At 44.1% G+C, this 27,122-nt stretch overlaps 1 protein-coding gene and 2 pseudogenes across 2 annotated transcripts in view; 2 read left to right on the forward strand and 1 right to left on the reverse strand.

The window, feature by feature from the left end:
- Window positions 1-3,813: 3,813 nt before the first annotated feature.
- Window positions 3,814-5,294, forward strand: LOC139384552 (uncharacterized; annotated as a pseudogene).
- A 661-nt stretch (window positions 5,295-5,955) lies between these two features.
- Window positions 5,956-15,942, reverse strand: LOC139384553 (uncharacterized; annotated as a pseudogene).
- A 1,480-nt stretch (window positions 15,943-17,422) lies between these two features.
- The window catches only part of LOC139384741 (neuroplastin-like), a 40,367-nt gene continuing 30,667 nt past the window's right edge, over window positions 17,423-27,122 (forward strand). Inside the window, exon 1 of one of the 2 annotated variants that reach the window (XM_071129608.1) lies at window positions 17,423-17,823. In XM_071129608.1, the coding sequence (XP_070985709.1) occupies window positions 17,748-17,823 (76 nt within the window). In that variant the 5' untranslated portion in view covers window positions 17,423-17,747. The remainder of the gene's footprint in view (window positions 17,824-27,122) is intronic. The other variant, XM_071129609.1, reaches the window with a different exon arrangement.

Consider the following 27,122-nt stretch of genomic DNA (forward strand, 5'->3'; position numbering starts at 1 on the left):
AGCAAAGTACAGAGAGATCCTTGATGAAAACCTACTCCAGAGCGCTCAGGACCTCAGACTGGGTCGAAGGTTCACCTTCCAACAGGACAACGACCCTAAGCACACAGCCAAGACAACGCAGGAGTGGCTTTGGGACAAGTCTCTGAATGTCCTTGAGTGGCCCAGCCAGAGCCTGGACTTGAACCCAATCAAACATCTCTGGATAGATCTGAAAATAGCTGTACATCAACGCTCCCCATCCAAGAAGACTCAATGCTGTAATCGCTGCCAAAGGTGCTTCAACGTTCAAAGTACTGAGTTAAGGGTCTGAATATTTATGTAAATGTGTGTTTTTTAATGCATATTCAAACATTTCTAAAAACCTGTTATTGCTTTGTCATTATGGTGTATTGTGTGTTGATTGTGTGTTTAGAATAAGGCTGTAACATAACAAAATCTGGAAAAAGTCAAGGGGTCTGAATACTTTCCAAAGGTACAGTACCATACTCTGGAATTGTTATCTTCACATTGCCAAAACATCATCATCCCTCAACAACTTCAAGCGAAGACTGGGGGTCAGCCTGATGAACCAATCTACTCAGTAATCTCCTCCATATTGCCTAACTCTCATATAAGCCTTTGGGCTTCCAGCACCACCTGCACACTGTTCTTTTTTTATTGTTTTTTATCTGTATTGTTATCTATCACTTTTTTTCCATTGTGCAAATAAATGAAAGCACCAGTGGCCTCATGGTAACATCCATGAGCAGTTTCATTCCTGTCCTGCAGTTTACAAGGATTATCGTATCTTTGATGTGTCTGGGTGGTTTAATACATCATCCACAGCGTTACTATTAAAGAGATATTCAATCTCTGATTTGTTATTGTTACCCATCTACCAATCACTGCCCTTCATTATGAGGCTTTCGAAAAGCTCCCTGGTCTTTGTAGTTGAATCTGTGCTTGAAATTCAATTCTTGCCTGAGGGACCTTGCAGATGTTCTATGTATTATTTTATCTAACTTTTTATTTAATTAGGCAAGTTAATTAAGAACAAATTCTTATTTACAATGACTGCCTACCCTGGCCAAACCCTCCCCTAACCCGGACGACGCTGGGCCAATTGTGCACCGCCCTATGGGACTTCCAATCAAGGCCAGTTGTGATAAAGCCCGGGATCGAACCCGGGTCTGAAGTGACGCACTTCAATGCAGTGCCTTAGACCGCTGCGCCATTCAGAAGGCCCATGTATGGGGACAGAGGAAGTGTTAGTCATAGAAAAATCATGTCAACCCCTTTTAATATATGATTTGTTAAGACACGTTTTTACTCCTGAACTAATTTAGGCTTGCCTAAACAAAGAATACTGAATATTTATGCAACAACTATATTTTGGTCATGATTTTTTTTCTTTTTCCCCCCCACTTTGACATTACAGAGTATTTTGTGTGGATTGCTGACAAAAAAATATATTTAAATCCATTTTAATCCCACTTTAACACAGTAAAATGTGAGGGGTCTGAATACTTTTGCAAGGCACTGTATATAAATTTTAGGGCTGTCAGAGTTAACTTTTTGTAATTTTAGTGCACACATTGTTTTGGTTTGACATACCAATTTTTTCTTTCTTTTTTTCTTTTTTTAACACAAAACATTTTTGGGGGTCTTCATTCCAGGTTAGGGTTAGGCATAAGGTTATCAGTATGTATCAAATCAAATCAAATGTATTGGTCACATACACATATTTAGCAGATGTAATTGCGGGTGTGGCGAAATGCTTGTGTTCCTAGCTCCAACAGTGCAGTAGTTTCTAACAATTCACATTGGCATTGACTAAATACATTAGACTAGAATACAGTATATACATATGAGATGAGTAAAGCAGTATGTAAACATTATTAAAGTGGCCAGTGATTCCATGTCTATCTATATCGGGCAGCAGCCTCTAAGGTGCAGGGTTGTGTAGCTGGGTGGTAGCTGGCTAGTGATGGCTATTTAACAGTCTGATGGCCTTGAGATAGAAGCTGTTTTTCATTCTAGTGTACCTTGCCTTATGGATGATAGTGGGGTGAACAGGCTGTGGCTTGGGTGGATGATGTCCTTGATGATCTTTTTGGCATTCCTGTGACATCGGGTGCTGTAGGTGTCCTGGAGGGCAAGCAGTGTGCCCTCTGTGATGCGTTGGGCAGACCGTACCACTCTTTGGAGAGCCCTGCGGTTGCGAACGGTGCAGTTGCCGTACAAGGTGGTGATACAGCCAACAGGATGCTCTAAATTGTGCATCTGTAAAAGTTTCTGAGGGTCTTAGCAGCCAAGCCAGATTTCTTCAGCCTCCTGAGGTTGAAGAGGCGCTGATGCCTTCTTCATCACACTGTCTGTGTGGGTGGACCAATTCAGACTGTCAGTGATGTGTACGCCAAGGAACTTGAAGCTTTCCACCTTCTCCACTGCAGTCCCGTCGATGTGGATAGGGGCGTTCTCCCTCTGCCATTTTCTGAATTCCACGATCAGCTCCTTCGTTTTGTTGACATTGAGGGAGAGGTTATTTTCCTGGCACAACTCCGCCAGGGCCCTCCTCCCTGTAGGCTGTCTCGTCATTGTTGGTAATCAGGCCTACTACTGTTGTGTCGTCTGCAAACTTGATGATTGAGTTGGAGGCGTGCGTGGCCACGCAGTTATGGGTGAACAGGGAGTACAGGAGGAGGCTGAGCACGCACCCTTGTGAGGCCCCTGTGTTGATGATCAGCAAAGTGGAAGTGTTGTTTCCTACCTTCACCACCTCAGGCCAGCCCATCAGGAAGTCCAGGACCCAGTTTCACAGGGCGGGGTTCAGACCCAGGGCCCGAGCTTAATGATGAGCTTGGATGGTACTATGGCGTTGAAGGCTGAACTATAGTCAATGAACAGCATTCTGATGTAGATATTCCTCGTCCCGATGGGATAGGGCAGTGTGCAGTGCGATGGCGATTGCATCGTCTGTGGATCTATTGGGGCGGTAAGCAAATTGAAGTGGGTCTACGGTGTTAGGTAATGTAGAGGTGAGATTATCCTTAACTAGCCTCTCAAAGAACTTCATGATGGCAGAAGTGAGTGCTACGGGCGATAGTCATTTGGTTCAGTTACCTTTTTTTGGGTACAGGAACAATGGTGGACTTCTTTTAGCAAGTGGGGACAGCAGTCTGGGACAGGGCGAGATTGAATATGTCCCTAAACACTCCAGCCAGCTGGTGTGCGCATGCTCTGAGAACGCGGCTAGGGATACCGTCTGGGCTGGCAGCCTTGCGATGGTTAACAAGCTTAAATGTCTTACCCATGACGGCCACGGAGAACGAGAGCCCACAGTAATAGCCTCTGTCTGTAAGATTTCAAGTAGTTAGCACAACTACCTTACCATAAAGACAAAGAAATGAATGACACATTTCTTTGGGTTGTATACAACACAGACAGATGCGGTAAAATATATGGGCACTTTGCACAATTCATTATTCTAAAATAAATTGAAATAAAGAGAGCATCTCCAGTTTTAAGTATTCCATTTTCTTATTCTTCTACTTCTATGAGTTGATAAACAAACTAAAAGGGTGCATACTGCCACCAGTAGTGGGTTGTTTGAACAGGTATAAAGTCAAGGTTGGCGATTTACTGCCACCTGCAGTTATGGAACATTTTCTCACAAGTATAATTAATTGGCTGATCCCTCTTGATGACCTGGATTAAATTATGTGATCCTTCCTTACGCTTCAAACACACCGACTGCGTTTTGCATCACTGCTGCATAACATTTTGCGCAGCTAGGCAGGTACCTTTTGCAAATGGTCGCATGCGGTTGGACACATGGAGGAGAGAATCATTTTCGCAGTATCCTCAAAACCGTGTCTTTTTTGACACAACTGCCGACAGCTACAGGGACGTGAACACAAAACAATGCTGCTTGGAGACAAGTGTCCACGATAGTAGGATTGCCAGGTTAGTTTAGTAGTGAGCTTGTGCTAGATGTGGCTAGTTAGCGTTAGCTAGCTAGCTAACCTAGCCAATGAGGTGTGTGTGAAAGAAATAGTCAAATAAATTATGCTAGTTACTACCCCTGATAACTTTACCAAATAATAATGTTTGAAAGAGTGAGAGTGTGTATGCTATGTAAATAGTAATCGAAATGGTAGATACTACTGTACCCCTGATAATTTGGTCAGATAACTGTGTGTGTGTCTATGTGTACAGTAGGTGACATGTCCATGATAGCTATCTAATAACTATAGTTATGCTAGGTAATGGTTTGGCTTATCATGTTCATGTCTATGTAGAAGAAGACTGTAGGAGGAAGTGGAGAGGACTCGGGGACAGGTATCAGAGCGAGAGAAGGGCAGAGAAAGAGAAGAAGAGGTCTGGGTCAGCAGCTTCAGGCCAGCAGCCTTGGCGCTTCTGCCACATTCTTTATTTTCTGGATCCACAAGTGTTGTTGCCACCGGTGCATCAAGACCCTCAACGTCACCTACAAATGCGACCACCGGTGGAGTGAGACCCTCTACAACATCATCCACGAGTACGACCACTACCGGTGCAGCTATGGAAGATGATGAAATGGAGGAAGCACCTCTGGATCTAGGACCACCTGAGATTATTATGAACCTCACGGAAGTGACCACTGAGGACCTCGTTGAGCAGGATGTGGCCGTGGATAGAAACAGAGAGAGAATTGAAGAGGAACAATGTCACACCAGGTGTCATCAGAGGTACCAGCCCCCAGATCCACTCAACTCATTTCAGCAGAGGCTCCTCCAAGCCGTCGAGAGGGATGCAGCCCAACCTGACAGGAAGGGACCCTCTTTGCCATGAGCTTGGTGCCAACCCTGAGGAGGCTGCCTCAGCAAAGAGAAGCAAATGTATCAGCTGCTTTTTGAAGCCGAATTCAATGGTACGTTTTTTTTTCTCCACATCACAGGTAGTGTCATAAGTGTGCGACAGTGAAGTAAAGTAGGTCATTTTTACAGTATAGTCATGTAGGTTAATTGGTATTTCAGATCAAAGTATTAATATGAGGCAAATGTATAGCTGTTGTTTCTGGGTTAGAAAATATCCTAAAACAGTTTGCTATCGAAATATCTGCCTGTCATATTCATCTTTTGATCTGAAATACAAATTCCATGAGTAAACAGCAAGTATTACCAACTTTACCACACTGTTCCTATATTTATGCCACTAACTACACTATGCAAGCAGTATTTAGTTAACATAAATCTCACCTTTTATGGTGTCATATTATGTTAAGCTTGTATGTGTTGTTTTTCTCTCCCCTTTCAGAAATTGAGTCAATTTAGCCGACCAGCTCACAGGAAGGACAGGAAGAGGAGTTGTCTGGTTGTTGTTTTGACCTCCCTCATTGTACCTTTCTTTTCACACACGTCAGTTCCGTTTAAATTCAGTCAATTCATAAAGTAATTTGTTTAAGTCTTAGGATAGCATTCATTATTAGTGTTGCATAGATTTCTGAATTGAAACTCATACAGAGTTTTCACAGATGCTCTTGGTCTCTTACGAGACTAAAGGTCAATATATTTATTTCATTTAAAACCACTTGAAAACCAGGGTGTTGAATCTTTTTGTGAAGTTATGTTCCATCGACTGGTCCGTGACGTCCAGGGGCCATTTGTTTGTTTAGCTGTGTTATGGCTACATATTATTCCCTTTTTTTCAGAGACAGAGACACACACCTCTTCGTACCTCAGATCTCCAGTGCCCTGCCCTCTCTCTCTTTATGGCCATGTCTGCAGTTCCCCTACTACGTCTAGGCTTTATGAGTAGTCCCTGTATCGGTCTGCAGTTGTGCCATGCCAGGTGTGTATAATACTGATGTTAATGGGAGAGGGAAGGGGTTAAGGTGTGGTCTTTACTCCCAAATTGAAAAATGCAATTTTATGGACAACGGTGGATGGTTCTTAAAATAACCTTTTGTGTTATGGGGCTCTTCAAAGAGCCGTTTCACTCCACGGCATACTGCTATGGGACTTCACCTGCTGGCGATGAGAAGTAGGTGGTCAGCTTTCTCCATCACCTGGAGTGCCTGTCTGGGGGCGTTGTTGGCACATGCCCTGGTGACATCAGGAAGGTGACCATTTGGCGTGGCCATCTCCATCCGGAGCGGCTCCTGACCTCCGCAGGTAGTTGTGGAGAACACACGTGGCCTTCACGCAGGTATCGACATTTGAGGGGCTGTGATCAAGCACTTTCCGATACATTCTCCACCGGGCTGCCAGAATCCCAAAGGCGCATTCAACAACTAACCTTGCCCTGGACAGTCGTTTGTTAAAGATCCTTACAGGCTTTGGCAATGGCAGCTGGCGTCCAGCGTAGGGCCTCATGAGGTTGGGTCTTAGAGGGAAGGCCTCGTCGCCGACGAAGACGTGGGGAACAGGTCCCAGGTCTTCAGCCCCAGGGAGTGATGCACGTGGTGGAATCTCTAGGGTGCCATCCTGAAGTGCCTGGCCAAAGGCAGTCTCGGAGGGTCATACCATCACTTCCCTTGCCATAAGCACCAACATCGACAACATGGAAACAGTAGACGGCATCTACTACAGCCAAGAGTACAACTGAATATGTACCCTTGTAGTTGTAGAATTGCGAACTTGAGCACGGTGGAGCCTGGATTACTACATGTTTCCCGTCAATGGAGCCAAGACAGTTGGGGAAATTCCACCTCTCCAGGAACTTGGCAGCGATGGCCCTCCAGTCTTCCTCCTTGGGGACAGGCATGTATTCACCAACCAGACAGTCCCAAATGGCTTGTGCCACAGAGGGGACAATGCCTGCCACCGTGGACCGTCCAACTCGGAAGCTGAATCCTATGGTCCTGTAGGAGTCCCCTGTCGCCAAGAATCTAAAATATAATCCAAAGTAATGATCAATATTGTATATAACTTGAATTCCACCCACATATTATATCTACTCATATAGCTACCTCATTACTGTTTATTATGCTTTACTAATTATATTGTAATACTCATCAACCATCATTAACAATGCCTTGAAACAGTACAATTCAGTCTATGACTATATCAATAAACTGTAGTCCAGGCCAACTCTACTCTTAGAAAGAATGGTACTATCTACTTAAAATGGTTCTCTGGCTGTCCCCATAGGAGATACATTTTAGGTTCCAGGTAGTACCCCTTTTGGTTCCAAATAGAACCCTATTAGGTTCCATGTATTAAGTATTATACCTGGAACCTATGGAGAAAGCAGAAGGACACTTTTGGAACCTTTTTCTCTATGAGTGTATGTGAGTCCAATAAGAATGTAATGAATGACTGTAACTGTCTTGAACAACAATGGGTCCTGGAGAAGACTAGCCTACCTTCATCAGGGCAGAAGGCACCTTTCTTTTCATTTGGTAACATTGCATAATTAAAAAAGGATTATAAACCAACTTTGGGAAAAGTTATAGTCCCAATGAACATTCCGTAAAAGTACATCTGATGTCAAATAGGGACTATTAACTAGAGCCCTTTAGCTAGCTAGGTTGCACATAAAAACAACATCAAATATCAATCAATTATGGTATCAAATGCTTTAAAAATTTACTAGAATGTAGCTTACCGGAGACAAATCGCCAGGCGTTCAGCTGGGCTGATGGACTCCCGGTAATTGTTATCCATCCGGGTGATCCTGGCTCCAACCATCTGGAGCAGGTGATCGAACTGGCTTCGATCCAGACGAAAGTAACTTCGGAATTCCTCTCCAAACAGTCGAAGCTCTTAAATTAAGCTTCGAACACACCGACTGTGTCTTTGCGTTTTGATACACCAGAAGTACATTCACTTCCAATGGAACGCTGCATTTTCCTTGCAGCATTGCGTTGCATCAGGCAGTTGCAGTGCGTTCTGTGTAAATCGAATTTATGCACCAAATTGTATGCGTAGACTTGACAGAAAGTAGCAAAATATGAATGTAGATTTTTTTTTGCACACATATTCAGTAAAAATGTGCGATTACGTAAAAAGTTTGATTGCATAATTTCTTCACATTTTTTATTAATTTATTTGCCAAGTATATTATTTATTCGATGACATCCACACATTAATTGTGAGAGCCTATAATATAATTTCCCTCCAAAATGCAGTTTTGGAGCGAAATGCAATAATAAATAGTCAAGATAGCAGAGTAGGCTCTTTCAACAATGAGACCAACGTTGAGGAAGGTGGTCTTGATCGCGCTGTTGGACCGGGACCAGCCCCGCCGAAAGCGCAGGTCTGTGTGGGTCCAGAGATGGTTAAAGTCCCGAAAGCAGGCAGGGGAGTTCCACCTTCTATAAGGCTAAAGCAACCGACTGTAGACGAAAGACGCAGAGTGAAGTCAGGGAAGGTTAATCTGCAACAACTGAAAAATCGGACAGAAAAATAGCAAGGCGCAGATCAGCATGGCAGTTGCCATTATAAACGTTTTTCTTTATAATGTTGAAATAGAATGTCTCCAACCCCCATATCACAAATCGAAATCATATGTATGTACATTGTAGTCCTACAATGAATTGAGAGAGCCTCAAATATAATTATTTTGTATATACCCACTGTTTGGCATGAATAGCGGCAAAGTTGCCTGTTTTAGTCATGTCTTTGGTCACGTTTGCTGTGGGTCAAACAAAAACACCCCAATGAGTGGTTGATAATGGAGGCGATGGCTGTAGGATGAGGTTGGTGAAGAGTAACTGCAGAAACTTGCGGTCAAAACTTGTTATCCCTACAATGCAATAAGGCGGTGACCGACTTGACAAAAGTGATCAGCTCGAACGCGCCCATTCTCTATACCGACATGTGTCCTCTCTTGAAAAACCGGAGCGTTTGAAAATTGCGGATGGGGCAACACGGATGTCTAGAGACAATTCTCTCTCGGAGTGAAAGATTATACTGTATTCAACCTTTTGACATAACTTGACTAAACTTTAAAGTAGGCCAATCAATATTCTGTAGGGTGTAGACTTATTTGTAGCCTAAAGAAGAAAAAAATAGGCCTGTTTTAATTCTTCTCATGTCAAAACATAATTTCATTAGATTTATTTGACCTTATACAAAAATATTTCAGGTAAAATTGATGCATGCTTATGTGAAGCAGCTAGTGAAGATGTGTCTCCCTGGTATCTTCATTGTTACCCTGTTGACCCTCTCTATTCCTGCTGTCCATGGTGGGAAAGTCCTGGTGTTTCCTCAAGACGGCAGCCACTGGGTCAACATGAAGGTCATTATTGAAGCGCTGCATTCAAGAGGTCACAGTGTGTCAGTAGTACGGCCATCAGATAGCTGGTACATCAAAGAAACATCCTCTCACTACAGTTCAATCACAATTGATATTCCAGGTGTAGCTGATGAGGAATTATTTCGCTCATTTGTGTCAAGACTAATACAGATAAAGAGGGAGGGAAACTGTCAGCATATCGGACTGTTAGCTAATAGGCCTATTGGCCAATTTCTTGGGCCACTATACCTATTTTGCCAATTGGCCTGGGCCCTTTTACTCAACGAAGTCCTGCTTATCCATCACGACTGGACTACCGACGTTATCTGCCCAAGGTTTTATTTTCCAACAGGCCCCTCCGCCGCGACATCCACTGAATGCCCATCTACTAGCTTGCTAGCCGTGGCCCGCTAGCTGTCTTGAGCATATTGGACTGTTAGCTGAATAGATCCATTGGCCAATTTCTTGGGCCACAATACCTATTTTGCCAATTGAACTTGGACCCCTCTGCGACTCAGGCGAAACCTACTAATCCATCACGACTGGTCTATCAACGTCACCGCACGAGGCTAAAACAGACTTTCCTCCGTCGCAACGTCCCTCTAAGGCCCTTCTGCTAGTTTGCTATCCCCGGCCTGCTAGCTGTCTGAATCGCCGTGTCTCCAGCCAGCCCAACCACTCACTGGACCCCTATGATCACTCGGCTATACATGCCTCTCCCTAATATCAATATGCCTTGTCCATTATTGTCCTGGTTAGTGATTGTCTTATTTCACTGTAGAGCCTCTAGCCCTGCTCAATATGCCTTAACCAACCATTTAGTTCCACCTAAATGGTATGCGGTGATATCACCTGATTTAAACGTCTCTAGAGACAATATCTCTCCCATCATTACTCAATGCCTAGGTTTACCTCCAATGTACTCACATCCTACCATACCTTTGTCTGTACATTATGCCTTGAATCTATTCTATTGTGCCCAGAAACCTGCTCCTTTTACTCTCTGTTCCAAACGTACTAGACAACCAGTTCTTATAGCCTTTAGCTGTACCCTTATCCTACTCCACCTCTGTCCCTCTGGTGATGTAGATGTTAATCCAGGCCCTGCAGTGCCTAGCTCCACTCCGATTCCCCAGGTGCTCTCATTGTTGACTTCTGTAACCGTAAAAGCCTTGGTTTCAGGCACGTTAACATTAGAAGCCTCCTCCCTAAGTTTGTTTTATTCACTGCTTTAACACACTCTGCCAACCCAGAGGTCCTAGCCGTGTCTGAATCCTGGCTTAGGAAGACCACCAAAGACCCTGAAATTTCGATCCCTAACTATAACATTTTCCAACAAGATAGAACTGCCAAATGGAGCGGTGTTGCAATCTTCTGCAGAGATAGCCTGCAGACTTCTGTCTTACTACCCAAACAATTCGAGCTTCTACTTTTAAAAATCCACCTTTCCAGAAACAAGTCTCTCACTGTTGCCGCTCGCTATAGACCACCCTCTGCCCCCAGCTGTGCCCTGGACACCATATGTGAATTGATTGCCCCCCATCTATCTTCAGAGTTTGTGCTGCTAGGTGACCTAAACTTGGACATACTTAACACCCCGGCCATCCTACAATCTAAGCTTGATGCCCTCAATCTCACACAAATGATCAATGAACCCACCAGGTACAACTCCAAAACGGTAAACACAGGCACCCTCATAGATATCATCCTAACCAACTTGCACCCCAAATACACCTCTGCTGTTTTCAACCAATCTCAGCAATCACCGCCTCATTGCCTGCATCCGTAAAGGGTCTGCAGTCAAACGACCACCCCTCATCACTGTCAAATGCTCCCTAAAACACTTCAGTGAGCAGGCCTTTCTAATCGACCTGGCCCAGGTTTCCTGGAAGGATATTGACCTCATCCCGTCAGTAGAAGATTCCTGGTTATTCTTTAAAAGTGCCTTCCTCACCATCTTAAATAAGCATGCCCCATTCAAAAAATGTAGAACCAGGAACAGATATAGATAGCCCTTGGTTCTCTCCAGACCTGACTGCACTTGACCAGCAAAAAAACACCCTGTGGCGTTCTGCATTAGCATCGAATAGCCCCCGTGATATGCAACTTTTCAGGGAAGTTAGGAACCAATATACACAGGCAGTTAGGAAAGCGAAGGCTAGCTTTTTCAAGCAGAAATTTGCATCCTGTAGCACAAACTCAAAAAAGTTCTGGGACACTGTAAAGTCCATTCAGAATAAGAGCACCTCCTCCCAGCTGCCCACTGCACTGAGGCTAGGAAACACTGTCACCACTGATAAATCCACTATAATTGAGAATTTCAACAAGCATTGTTTTATGGCTGGCCATGCTTTCCACCTGGCTACCCCTACTCCGGTCAACAGCCCTGCACCCCCCACAGCAACTCGCCCAAGCCTCCCCCATTTCTCCTTCACCCAAGTCCAGATAGCTGATGTTCTGAAAGAGCTGCAAAATCTGGACCCCTACAAATCAGCCGGGCTAGACAATCTGGACCCTCTCCTTATAAAATGACCTGCCGAAATTGTTGCAACCCCTATTACTAACCTGTTCAACCTCTTTCTTTCGTATCGTCTGAGATTCCCAAAGATTTGAAAGCTGCCGCGGTCATCCCTCTCTTCAAAGGGGGAGACACTCTAGAACCAAACTGCTACAGACCTATATCTATCCTAACCTGCCTTTCTAAGGTCTTCGAAAGCCAAGTTAACAAACAGATTACCGACAATTTCGAATCCCACCGTACCTTCTCCGCTATGCAATCTGGTTTCAGAGCTGGTCATGGGTGCACCTCAGCCACACTCAAGGTCCTAAACGATATCATAACCGCCATCGATAAGAGACATTACTGTGCAGCTGTATTCATTGACCTGGCCAAGGCTTTCGACTCTGTCAATCACCACATTCTTATCGGCAGACTCAACAGCCTTGGTTTCTCAAATGATTACCTCGTCTGGTTCACCAACTACTTCTCTGATAGAGTTCAGTGTGTCAAATCGGAGGGCCTGTTGTCCGGACCTCTGGCAGTCTCTATGGGGGTGCCACATGGTTCAATTCTCGGGCCGACTCTCTTCTCTGTATACATCAATGATGTCGCTCTTGCTGCTGGTGATTCTCTGATCCACCTCTACGCAGACGACACCTCTACGCCTACCGATCCTCGACTTTGGCGATGTCATTTACAAACTAGCCTCCAACACTCTACGCAACAAATTGGATGCAGTCTCTCACAGTGCCATCCGTTTTGTCACCAAAGCCCCATATACTACCCACCACTGCGACCTGTGCAGTCTCGTTGGCTGGCCCTCGCTTCATACTCGTCGCCAAACCCACTGACTCCAGGTCATGTACAAGTCTCGGTAAAGCCCCGGCGTATCTCAGCTCACTGGTCACCATAGCAGCACGCACCCGTAGCACACGCTCCAGCAAGTATATCTCACTGGTCACCCCCAAAGCCAATTCTTACTTTGGCCCCCTTTCCTTCCAGTTCTCTGCTGCCAATGACTGGAACGAACTTCAAAAATCACTGAAGCTGGAGACTCATATCTCCCTCACTAGCTTTAAGCACCAGCTGTCAGAGCAGCTCACAGATCACTGCACCTGTACATAGCCCATCTGTAAATAACCCATCCCCATACTGTATTTATTTATCTTGCTCCTTTTCACCCCAGTATCTCTACTTGCACATTCATCTTCTGCACATCTACCATTCCAGTGTTTAATTGCTATATTGTAATTACTTCGCCACCATGGCCTATTTATTGCCTTACCTCCCTTATCCTACCTCATTTGCACATGCTGTATATAGACTTTTTCCACTGTATTATTGACTGTATGTTTGTTAATTCCATGTGTTGTTGTATGTGTCGAATTGCTTTGCTTTATCTTGGCCAGGTCGCAGTTGTAAACTTGTTCTCAACTAGCCTACCTGGTTAAATAATGGTGAAATACAATAAAATAAAATACAAATTTCATTGAGAAAGAAAACATTTAAATACATTATTTACTGGCAAGAGAGATTGATACCACTTGTTAGCATAATGGATAGTTGCCTACTTGACAGTGATGGATAATAGCGTTGTTTTATTACATCTGCAGCCAAAAACATTTCATATGTATTATATTTCATCATGTAAATGATGGCATAACTTCTGTTTTGATAGTAATAGTCATAATATTGTATTCTGCATGTGTTACAGAACTGTACAAAAGCCTGAGCTTTTTTCATTAAATAAATAATTTATGTTATAACAAATGCATTGTACAGACAGACCAGTTGTTACAATTTAATTTGTCCCTGGTTAAACCTAATATCCAGTGTTACACACGAGACGACACATAACACGACTCCTTTTCAACAGTGCTACATGTACATATTCTGCTTAGTATGAGAGATATCCCTTTTCTCTGAATAATGTCAACTACTGTATGTAGTTTAGCTGGGCCTGGGTTTGAGCCTGGAACTCAGTGGTCTGGGAGTGATGGGATGTGCCTCACAACAGAATGAGAAGGCCAGTCCAGAGAGGTACACCTCCCAGCCAGGGTAAAGACCAGTCCTTTAGTATATACCTGCAGATGGCCAGAATGGGAAACCATAGGAAGTGAAGTGCAGCGTAGCCCAGCCCAGCTGCAAAATGGCCGTCATTTACAGTACCAGACACAATTTTGGATACACCTACTCATTCAAGGGTTTTTCTTATTTTTTAAAAACTATTTTCTACATTGTAGAATAATAGCAAAGACATCAAAACTATGAAATAACAGATATGGAATCATGTAGTAACCAAAAAGTGTTAAACAAATCAAAATATATTTTAGATTCTTCAAAGTAGCCACCCTTTGCCTTGATGACAGCTTTGCACACTCTTGGCATTCTCTCAATCAGCTTCACCTGGAATGCTTTTCCAACAGTCTTTAAGGAGTTCCCACATATGCTAAGCACTTGTTAGCTGCTTTTGCTTCACTCTGTGGTCCAACTCATCCCAAACCATCTCAATTGGGTTGAGGTCGGGTGATTGTGGAGGCCAGGCCATCTGATGCAGCACTCCATCACTCTCCTTCTTGGTCAAATAGTTTTGAAATCTTCACTATTATTTTACAATGTAGAAAATATAAAAAAATAAGAAAAACCATGGAATGAGTAGGTATGTCCAAACTTTTGACTGGTACTGTACATTCTATTTGACCTAGAACTGGGTCTGAAATTAGTCAAAATGTCTTAAGTAGAAAATATACATGAGGTACTGACATCATGAAGCAACAAATTAAAACTGGCTCAACCAGTTAGTATAAAATTGCCTGTATGACTGTATAAACGTATATTTCATTGAAGGCAGGTCCATGACATGACAGTGTGTAAGTGGATCCCCACTGTTGCTGGGCCAAATGCGGTTGATGATAATGAAAGAAAAGCCTGCACATGGTATACACGTATGTTCATGGTTTACACGTATGTTGCTCTCATATACATTCCATGGGTGCCGCATGCAACCGTTTGTGGGCATTTCTGTCATTAGTTTCATGAAATGCACTCACTCTCTGAATGATGGGGTCATTGAAAATGCAAAAGGTAAATCCCAAAAATGGTAAAAGAAATCCCCCCCCCCCAAAAAAATCCTTATTTACAAATAGAAAGAGTACTTTCAAACGAAGCTGTCAATTCAGGTAATTTACAAAGTCTCTACACAAGGCATGGGCTATGGCAAGGGCCTCAGAGCCATCAGAACCATCTGAGAGCTGCCTCAGCGGGCAGGCCAGCCAGGTGAGAGGATGGGTGGGGTGGAGGAGCCTGTCCTCTCACGTTGTCCTGGTTCTCAGAGAGCTCATCCTGAGCACGGTGAGCTCTGCTACATCTGCATCCTGCATCTCAGACTCCTGCTGGCAGCTCTCTCTGATCACATACACTATGAGTCCCACACAGATGATTATGAGAAGAAATATACCTATAACCTGATATATCAGGGGGCAGAAATAAAGATTGAATAAGGTGAATAACATCCTAAATGTGACTGCAATGCATAGACTAGACATCTTTGTCATTGATAACCCACAACTCCGTCACTCCACATAGGTAGAGTGATTTGTAACAGGTAAGAGCTGTGCAGTAACATAAGGAGCTAGGGGCCATATGTATCAAGTGTTTCCAAGTAGGAGTGCTGACTTAGGATCAGTTTAGCCTTTTAGATCTTAATGAATAAGATTACATGGACGGGGGAACCTGATTCTAGATCAGCTCTCCCTCTCTGAATCGTTTGATACACATGGCCCCTAGCTCCTCATTCCACCTCATATAATGAAACATATGCATGTAACAATGTAGTATTTATGTGATATGCATGAAATGAGACTCACCTGAGACACAACAAATAGCTGCTGTGAGCGGAGCATTAGTTCTTGCGGTGTGACATCTCCCTCACTAGTTGGCTCACACCATTTCTGCGGTGCTGCTTTATCAACTATGACAAATCTGCCCTTCCAGTCTGTCATTGCACAAGCAAAGTACTGGCCATCGAGGAACAACAAGATCAGCCAGACGATTGCAGGAACAAAACTGGAAAAAGACACAGTCTTCTGGCACCATGTATCGCACCTGCATCCTTGAAAGATCAGCATCAACGTGAAGGCCATGACAGCAGGAATGATGAAGAAGGCAGATGAAAACACTCCGTTCCATTTAGGATTGCAAGGACACTCAAACTCCAGCTCCACCAGCTTCTCTAGTCCCATGAGGATAAATCCAAAAGCCACATTTGAGACCAGAGGACTGTTGCTAAGTTCATTTTTCAGTCTGGTAAGCCATTGTTGTCTACTATCCATACTAAATATACCAAAAAATGAGAGTAGTAGAGGTAAAAAGCCCAACAGAGGGTGTACCGTTGTGAACACATTGGCAACAGTTAAGTGATGCGTGATTAACAGTTCTAGGGGTAAGTTTTTCCCTCGGGCAAAATGCCACACTTCCTCTCTCATTGGTTTTGAACAAAGGAGGGTGTGTCATCGGCTCTGACCTTTCCCTAGCTGATTGGCTGGTGGGGGGTTTCAGATGGGGTTACATTTTAAACGTACTCTTCCACAGATAAACTAGAGGGAGGAGAGTAAAGTGGAGGGAAGTCCAGTTTGTTCTGCCATTGGGTGAGAAGACTAGCCATTTACAATACTTCTTCTAGCACACAAATACTCACAGTGCAATGGCTGGTGGATACTGTAGTGCGGCAGCAGTTGGCAGCAACTTTGGAATCAATTTCTCAGATACATTTGGCCACAGAAGCAGATTGTGGACAGTACTACTTAAAAAAGTGTCCCTCAAATAGATATTACATGTGTACTGTATACACACTGACTGAATGGGTTGCCATAGTCTGGCCTTTCATTTATCATAGTGTGTTTTCCACTTGTTTACAAAAAAAATCATTAATATATACCCATTCAGTATATTGATTTCCCCACTGCTAATGTTCACACAACACAATATACCCAGTATGATTCAGTTGAATTATGGCTTCTATAATGAACCACCAGATGTCGCCCATGTAACACCACTGCACAGCTCTGGAATACAGGGATTAATGGGAGGCCATGTTAGTTAGGGTCAGTCTAATTGATACACAGTCCAGTCCAGTCCAGTACAGTAACCAGGGTTCACTGTGTCCTGGGTTATGTCTTCTGGTGAAATTAGCTGCTATGTGTGGTTCATGGCAGGGTTGTTACCACCCAGTGACCTGTTTCCTATGTATTTACAGTATTATGATGGGGCATGGCATTTGGGAAGATTAAACCACAGCCTATAATTACTTACCCTCAGCCATGATTTACCTGAATTCCTTGCAATTATAGCAATTATCCGTGTCTCTATAATTGTAATTGGTCAAGAGGTCTACTTAGAGATAAACCACCTAAAGTGGCCACTTTCTTTCTCTGTGTGCGTATGTGTGTTTGCGCGCTCGCGTTGGTGGTTGCTCGCGTTTGTGGATGTGCGTCTTGCGATCAAGCTTTCCTGCGCCACATTTCGATGCTAAAATTCCATATGTCCATAGACTGTCTGTCAATAAAAACGATTGACTCAATAAATGTGCAAAGGTAATCAAATTGATATAGGCAATAATTCGCGCATGTTCAGAATGACTGTTTGTAAAATGTACACTTTTATTTTGGGCTCTGAAGCGCCTCGTTTCTATGATCGCCAATGCGCATCGGTCTGCGCATCTCTGATCCTTCGGAACTACAACCGTGGACGCTCGCACTGACATCGAAAGACCTCCTCCGCAATCCGACGAAGGAGGCTCCGTTTATGGCCCTACTACATCGGCATCCCTGACGGAACTATCGGCCTGTCCTGGAATATTCCTTGCTGCCTTCATTTCGTTATTTGCAGGAGGACTTTACCTTTATAGCCTTCGTAGATCATTCTAAAGAACTCCGCATCCCCTCTGCTATGCACTTTTAGACCAGATCTATAATTCCCGCGATCAATATCTCATCTCCCACAATCGCCTTGTCTCGTCCCTGCCTCGTCCTCTCTTCGAACCCCAAGAATGCAGCCTAATGCTGTAATGTTGGCTGTGGTCCTTTTTGGAAACTTGGTGCTGCATTACGTCTCGGCTCAAAACGGTAAGAATGAAGATGTGACCATGCCCGAGACTGTACACAATCGCAGTCAGACACAGTGTTTTGCTAATTGTTCCAATTAGGAGCCTACTGTGACTCGAGAACATGTATTTTATTACGATTTGAGGAAGGGGGCGTCTGTCATTTTACATAATGTCAAATATGAGGGGCATGGGTGCACTTACGCATCGCAATAAAGTGTTTATTTAGAACACATTTGTTTACATAACTCTGTTCACAGTATTTAGGGTGCTCATATTTTTTTAGACAATTTCCCTACGCACACGATTCTCACTTGTACAGATTAAGGAAATGGATTGAAACGAGATAAATATGCTATCGAAAACCAGAGCAAAATATGGTACTGCAAACCAGAGCATCGTTGTGTTTGCTTGGTGTTTCCTAATATAAACTCTATTAGCTATTTCGTTCTGTTTGGAGTTAGTATTGTATTATTATTATTTGATGGATACATTGGAATTCCTTAGTCTCCACGAAGTCAGCTGGATTTGAATGATTTGTCTTCATTGATAAATAGGTTACTGAATGCACAGATTGTTGACACTCTTTGATCGTAGCATATTTAGTGTTTGGGATGTAAGTATTGTTATGTTGTGAAGAAGAGCAGCGTAATGCATTCCTAGCGTAATGGACTGGACTGTTGAAGAACCTGCCAAACAGTCTGCACGATTCACGACTGTTAAACCCATAGTCTCTCTCTGGCTAAAACACAACAAACAAATCATCGGGCTTTCATATTAAAAAGGTCAACGTTACACTGGAATGTGTGTGTGTGTGTGTGTGTGTGTGTGTGTGTGTGTGTGTGTGTGTGTGTGCGTCACTTCTACATCTCATGTGAATTAATAGGCAACCATTGTCATTGATATCATTTTTAGTGACAGTGTTGATATTTGGAAAGGTCATTACTCGTTTTCTGCCCTCAAAATACAATCTGCCTTATTGTAAACAGCATCTTTTGTTTCCTGGAAATATTTAGACCCATTGGTTTCTCTCTGTGTGTCAGTGGAGTTGAGATTCTATTACATAATTGAGGCTTCTGAATCCCACTGTTGGCTCAAAGCAGAGTGTTGATAACCTCAACACATATACACAAGTTCCAACAAAACACATTTACACTATCTGTGTGTAGCCTACATGTTTGAAGGCTATAATATCTTGTCCCGCAATATGATGGATAACCTTTCAAATGATTATCACCAATTTGTTTCCATATTTTGTTGATTTCAATTGTCTCTCCATGGGCCATCCAAGTTTATGTCTTCCAGTCTTTGATGAACACACAGTCACAAGGGGCAGGATTGAGGGAGGCATCATTTGCTTGACATGAAGGATGTCTGAGCCTCCTCATCATTGCGTGCTAAGGGTTGCCTTCCCTGACATGCCCCTGATGGATGGCCAATCCCAGTGAATCACTTCTGCCACCCAGAGGGGGCACACCAATCAGACGCAGTCTCTACACAAACACATGTTCTCAGAGCTGAGCTACTACTAGCTATTGGTATATTTTATGACAATAATTGTTTCAATGACGAAACTTGCAATTTTGGATCGTGTTATAGGCCTATAGAAAGCTAATAAAAATCCACTAGTCTATTCCTGCAAGCACTGAATTTGTGTGATAACTACTTTGTTGAGGGAAAATCTACTTGCTACGATTGTGATATGTTGTTGTTTCACCTAAATATTTTAAGATTAATGCACAAATGTAAGTCGCTCCGGATAAGAGCGTCTGCTAAAGGACTGTTAGCACTGTGAATACAGAAAGATTGTAATATGAAATTGTACAGCAATAGTTGGACTTGTAACCGGAAGGTAGCAAGATCAAATCCCCAAGCTGACAAGATAAAAATCTGTCGTTCTGCCCCAGAACAAGGCAGTTAACCCACTGTTCCTATTGAATTGACTTTGTTTAAATGGAATTGACACCAACCCTGCTTACTACTAGTGTACAATGTGTAGTGTACCAAACATTAGGAATGCCTTCATAATATTGAGTTGCACCCCCTTTTGCCCTCAGAACAGCCTCAATTCATTGGGGTATGGACTCTACAAGGCTTGACATTTTTCCACAGGGATGCTGGCCCATGTTGACACCAATTCTTCCCACAGTTGTGTCAAGTTGGCTGGATGTCCTTAGGGTGGTGGACACACGGGAAATTATTGAGCGTGAAAATCCCAGTAGCGTTGCAGTTATTGGACACTCAAACCGGTGCACCTGGAACCTAATACCATACCCTGTTCAAAGGCACTTCAATATTTTGTCTTGCCCATTCACCCTCGGAATGGCACACAGACAATCCATGTCTCAAATGTCTCAAAGCTTAAAAATCCTTCTTTAATCTGTCTCCGCCCCTTCATCTACACTGATTGAAGTGTATATAACAAGTAACATCAATAAGGGATCATAGGTTTCACCTGGATTCACCTGGTCAGTCTGTCATGGAAAGAGCAGGTGTTCCTAATGTTTTGTACACTCAGTGTACATTAATTAATTGATCTGGTGGATGAATTATGTGTGCATGAGGACACGCTTTGATGGTCCCCATCCACAAAGTCAGATCTACGCCCTCTATTGTTTGGTAAAGCCCAAGTGAAGGCATTCCAGTCTTTGCCCAGTGTAGTGCCCACTCCCTGGATCTCATAGCGACACACAGGGCTCCCTCCACCATGGGCTCTGCTGCTGTGCTGAGACTCCCGGGGGGCTGTGGGAGACAGACTGGTGCTACCTTGTCACTCTGTGTCTGTCTGAGCCTCACTGTAACTGGTGAAGACTGATACAACTCTTTTCTTTATTAGCCTACTGATGTATTACAGTTTATTCAAGTGATATTGGATTTTAGACACTAGTGAGATACAGTTCTGAACCTAGATACTGTAAAACACATTTATGAGGCTGTTATATAAACACAGTAATCATATTTTAATGGATGGTATACTGATGCTATTTGGTCACACAAATATGGGTATACCCTCCAAACAAATTAATTCATATTTCACAGTCTGGATTTAGTGTGAGTGATGTAACGTGGCAGGCTTCACTATGTCACGTTTGATTTCCTCAGCAATATTTCAGATTCGGGGCAATGGCGTGTAAAGACGTGTAATTATAAGGGCACGGCATTTAATCACAGTACAGTATCTGTGAAGCAGTGGAGGGAGCTGAGCTGAGACTATTATACCTCTATATGCTTGGGGAGCCTGACCAACCATAGATGGCTGAGATTCAGCAACAGATACCTGGAGGACTGTAAATAGCATTGGGCCATTCTGCCGCCAGTCGCTATTTATAGAGGGGAGACACAGCACCCTGAGCACAGAGAACTGTGGCTTTAACATCCTTTTGCGAAAGTGAGTCCATTAACTCTTAATGGGTAGCAGCATCCCTGTGCACAGCTGCTTGGCTCTCTGAAGACTCACTAGATGCATGTGAACCATTTAAGCTCTTAATGGGCCTCGTTCTTTTATGCATGACGAATATGAAGAGGGGTTCTCTCCTGTCCCTAACCTGACGATGCTGCTTATGGCAATGCGCCATGGATAATCTCCCCCTAATGAACAATTGAACAGCCACAACAGCCGTAATCAAGTTCAGGACATTTGTGTATATAATATCTTTTTTTGAGTTGACATAGAATACAGACCACAATGTGAATTCCTTTGATGTGAGTTACCAATAGAATCATGAACCAAGTCAAGCATCAACTCAATGCTGCTCTAAATGCATCTGTTATTTTTCTATAAGATAGAGCTATGACTCATTATTTCTTCATGTAACACAGTATTAGTAGGTTTGTGTGGCTCAAAGCCACAGACAGACAGTTTATCGACACAGTCCCAGTTTCTATCACTAAACACGTTTCATGATCAAATCCCCTGAATCAGGGCCAGGCAACATTATAAAAATAAATCAAAAATGGCATATCTCTTACAATTAATAAGGGATTCAATCAATGTAACTGCAAGGTACAGAGTAGCTTGGTAATTGTGAGGTAATTAATTGTAAGTCCATGCTGTATCACTGCCCATGTTCTGAGTAGCAGAGGACACATCTGTGAGACCGGAAAATGTGCTGTGGGACGTAAGCCAGTTCTTTCACTGAGTCACACTAGCCCACTGTGAAACATGATACATACTGCACCGATGGCAACAGCATCAGGCACCCCACAGCCTCCAACACAGTACACACCAGACATACTGTAGCTACTGATGATGATACCCAAATGGAAGATGCTAGAGGGGATTTTAAACAAAATGGAGACTTAATGTTGATATGTGGTTGTGTGGAATATTCGTTCTGGGAGATTTGTTTGTGGTTACAATATGTGTTGTCACAGTGTGTCCAGTGAAGAAAACACCTAATTTGATAGTCATTGTCACAAACTGTTATGGTGACATGGATGAGTGTCAACTAGTCCTGTGGCATATGGTATCCTAACCATGCTAGCTTTGCACAGTGACAGAGGGCCTGGGTTGTCTGTCATCTTGACCCCTGAAAGGGTTAATCGGGGAGCAATGTTTGCTGGTTGAGGGGGATAAGCCCATTTCAACCGGGGATGGGGGGGTGGGGGGATTTAACTCTCATGAAAGCTGTGGCTCCCCTCTATGACCTGAATGGCTGTCCCTGAGTAGTTACAGTAAGATGGCAGAAGTCACCTACTCCCTCTCATCTCAGCTGCTGTTGCTAACTGCCATTTATCCACAACACCACTCTAATGCATGCAGGCATCAAGGTTTATTGTTGATTTGTTCAAACAAATGAGGAAATCTATACCCGCCCACCCATCGATGTGTTAAGAGCAGCTCAGAAACAAATACATCATCCTTCAACCCACAGCAGTGACTTATTTACAACTGTCAGAGCAGGAGGCTTTGTGAAACCTTGGGCAATCGGCCAAGTGTAACACCTCTTAACCAGATGCTGGAAGCCAGCTTAGTTGGCACTCCTACAAAAGTCAGATATACTGGCTAAGACAATGGAGCATCACACCACAGTACACTGATACTACAGCTACAGTGCCTTGCAAAAGTCTTCATCCCCCTTTGCGTTTGTCCTATTTTGTTGCATTACAACCTGTAATTTAAATGTATTTTTAATTGGATTCCATGTGAATTTGAAATTGGTGAAGTGAAATGAAAAAAATTACTTGTTTCTAAAAATAAAAAAAATCTTGGAAAAGTGGTGTGTGCATATGTATTCACCCCCTTTGCTATGAAGCCCCGCAAATCTGGTGCAACAAATTACCTTCAAAAGTCACATAATTAGTTAAATAAAGTCAACCTGTGTGCAATCTAAGTGTCACATGATCTGTCACATTATCTCAGAATATATACACACACCTGTTCTGAAAGGCCCCAGAAACTGCAACACCACCAAGCAAGCGGCACCATGAAGACCAAGGAGCTCTCCAAAAAGGTCAGGTACATAGTTGTGGAGAAGTACAGATCAGGGTTGGATTATAAAAAAATATCCAAAACTTTGAACATCCCACGGAGCACCATTAAATCCATTATAAAATAAAATGGAAAGAATATGGCACCACACCAAACCTGCCAAGAGAGGTCCGCCCACCAAAACTCACGGACCAGGCATGGAGGGCATTAATCAGAGCGGCAACAAAGAGACCAAAGATAACCCTGACGGAGCTGCAAAGAGCCACAGCGGAGATTGGAGTATCTGTCCATAGGACCACTTTTTAAACCGTACACTCCACAGAGCTAGGCTTTACGGAAGAGTGGACAGAAAAAAGCTTGAAGAAAAAAATAAGCCAAAAGGCAGACTCCCCAAACATATGGAAGAAGGTACTCTGGTCAGATGAGACTAAAATTGAGCTTTTTGGCCATCAAGGAAAACGCTATGTCTGGCGCAAACCCAACACCTCTCATCACCCCGAGAATACCATCACAGTGAAGCATGGTGGTGGCAGCATCATGCTGTGGGGATGTTTTTCATCGGCAGGGACTGGGAAACTGGTCAGAATTGAAGGAACGATGGATGGCGCTAAATACAGGGAAATTCTTGAGGGAAACCTCTTTCAGTCTTCCAGAGATTTGAGACTGGGACAGAGGTTCACCTTCCAGCAGGACAATGACCCTAAGCATACTGCTAAAGCAACAGTTGAGTGGTTTAAGGGGAAACATTTAAATGTCTTGGAATGGCCTAGTCAAAGCCCAGACCTCAATCCAACTGAGAATCTGTGGTATGACTTAAAGATTGCTGTACACCAGCGGAACCCATCCAACTTGAAGGAGCTGGAGCAGTTTTGCCTTGAAGAATGGGCAAAAATCCCAGTGGCTAGATGTGCCAAGCTTATAGAGACATACCCCAAGAGACTTGCAGTTGTAATTGCTGCAAAAGGTGTCTCTACAAAGTATTGACTTAGGGGGGTGAATAGTTATGCACGCTCAAGTTTTCTTGTCTTATTTCTTGTTTGTTTCACAATAAAAAATATTTTGCATCTTCAAAGTGGTAGGCATGTTGTGTAAATCAAATGATACAAACCCCACAAAAATCAATTTTAATTCCAGGTTGTAAGCCAACAAAATAGGAAAAACACCAGTACACAGAGGTGACACTCATATCTCCATTCCCAAACATAAATAAATGCCCTGCACGTAGCCAGTGCAGTGGCCCTTGGGGTTATCTAGCTGCGGTCTGTCTGTGTTGTGGGACTGGGAGGCAGGTTACAGGCGGTTGACTCAGAGCCACTGCCTGCCTGCCTGGTGATGTGTGCTCTGCAGTCCTCAGGGAAGAGAGCTCCCCAACTCACTCAGTTGGCCGAGCACATGTGTGATGGGCCACCACACAGACTCAGAGGGGATCTATTCACCACAGTATACTCTATATGATGCTATATAACATTATAATGAAGTGCCTCGCAGAATAAACAGAGATTAATGGATGCTTGTGACTCATTGTGCTGTAAATGAATCCCTCCTCATTATGGTATCATTTCATTCAGATCACCTATGTAATTGTGGTAGTATCCCTTTAGCAACATTACAGGCTACTCTCTTCTATGAAAACCTCCTTGTCCTCTTCACTTTCTGTTGCCCTCCAAAAGAGTTGAGGATGAGAGGCCGGTCCAGTTCTTTGATCTCAGCGGATGCTTTAGTTCAGAGGCAGCCTGAGCAGAGTCAGTGGGCGTCCAGGCTGGGCTTTACCCTCTGTGATGATGGGGGGTGGAGGTTCAAGCTAGATGGACCCAGATGTTTCAGGAGAAAGACACAAGCACTAATTACTCTGCATGTATCTGGGCTTCAGGCAAGATGGCACAAGGTCTGTTTAGGCTCTGGTCTGTGTAAATCAAGACAGGCTGGATCATGTCCACAGCCAAATCATTTACCCTTTTCCTATTGCTTTATTATTTACAGCTGCCTGTGACTCACTTCTAACTGTTGCTGCCAGGGTATGGTACGGTATGATCCCACCCATGTATTGTTCCGTCTCTGGAATATCTTGCTCTGGGTGGACCAGACCAAAGAGTATTTGGCTTCAGTTGTGTACAGAACATATTGTCTCTAGCTGTGGAAACACAGTGGTGTTTGACCTAAAATTGAAAATTATAGCCTACAATATAAACTCAGTCTCTTGGTTACAAACTGATACAGCACACAGTACATTATTTGCCCAAAACCAAAACGCAAAGTATCTAGGTTAAATTGCAATAATGAAATGTTATGCACAGCTCATTTTAACCCAGTACTGACAGCTATGCGTAGGCGCCTAGTAACCTCCCCCCACTACTAACCTCCCCCCACTAGGCAGCTAGTAACCTCCGCCCACTAGGCAGCTAGTAACCTCTGCCCACTAGGCAGCTAGTAACCTCCCCACACTAGTAACCTCCCCCCACTAGGCTGCTAGTAATCTCCGCCCACTAGGCAGCTAGTAACCTCCCCACACTAGTAACTTCCCCCTACTAGGCAGAAAGTAACCTCCGCCCACTTGGCAGCTAGTAACTTCTCCCCACTAGTAACCTCCCCCCACTAGGCTGCTAGTAATCTCCGCCCACTAGGCAGCTAGTAACCTCCCCACACTAGTAACTTCCCCCTACTAGGCAGAAAGTAACCTCCGCCCACTTGGCAGCTAGTAACCTCTCCCCACTAGTAACCTCCCCCCACTAGTAACCTCCCTCCACTAGGCAGCTAGTAAACTCCACCTACTAGGCAGCTATTAACCTCCCCCCACTAGGCAGCACTAGGCAGCTAGTAACCTCCCCCCACTAGTAACTTGCCCCCACTAGGCAGCTAGTTACCTCCCCCCACAATTAACCTCCCCCCACTAGTAAACTTCCCCCACTAGGCAGCTAGTAACTTCCGCCCACTAGGCAGCTAGTAACCTCCCCCCACTAGTAACCTGCCCCCACTAGGCAGCTAGTAACCTCCCCCCACAATTAACCTCCCCCCACTAGTAAACTTCCCCCACTAGGCAGCTAGTAATCTCCCCCCACTAGGCAGCTATTAACCTCCCCCACTAGGCATCTAGTAACCTCCCCCCACTAGTAACCTCCCCCCACTAGGCAGCTATTCACCTCCACCCACTAGGCAGCTAGTAACCTCCCCCCACTAGTAACCTGCCCCAACTAGGCAGCTAGTAACCTCCCCCCACAATTAACCTCCCCCCACTAGTAAACTTCCCCCACTAGGCAGCTAGTAACTTCCGCCCACTAGGCAGCTAGTAACCTCCCCCCACTAGGCAGCTATTAACCTCCGCCCACTAGGCAGCTAGTAACCTCCCTCCACTAGTAACCTCCCCCCACTAGTATCCTCCCCCCACTAGTAAACTCCCCCCACTTGTAACCTCCCCCTTACTAGGCAGCTAGTAACCTCACCCCACTAGTAATCTCCCCTCACAAGGCAGCTAGTAACCTCCCCCCACTAGTATCCTTCCCCCACTAGTAAACTCCCCGTACTAGGCAGCTAGTAACCTCCCCCCACCAAGGCAGCTAGTAATCTCCACCCACTAGGCAGCTAGTGACCTCCCCCCACTAGGCATCTAGTAACCTCCCCCCACTAGTAAACTCTCCCCACTAGTAACCTCTCCCTACTAATAACCTCCCCCCACTAGGCAGCTAGTATCTCCCCCCACTAGTAACCTCCCCCCACTAGGCATCTAGTAACCTCCCCCCACTAGTAACCTCCCCCCACTAGGCAGCTAGTAATCTCCCCCCACTAGTTATCTCCCCCCACTAGGCAACTAGTAACCTCCCCCCACTAGTAACCTCCCTCCACTAGGCAGCTAGTAAACTCCACCTACTAGGCAGCTAGTAACCTCCCCCCACTAG

Source organism: Oncorhynchus clarkii, chromosome 26 (genome assembly GCF_045791955.1).
Source record: "Oncorhynchus clarkii lewisi isolate Uvic-CL-2024 chromosome 26, UVic_Ocla_1.0, whole genome shotgun sequence".
Lineage (NCBI taxonomy): Eukaryota > Metazoa > Chordata > Actinopteri > Salmoniformes > Salmonidae > Oncorhynchus > Oncorhynchus clarkii.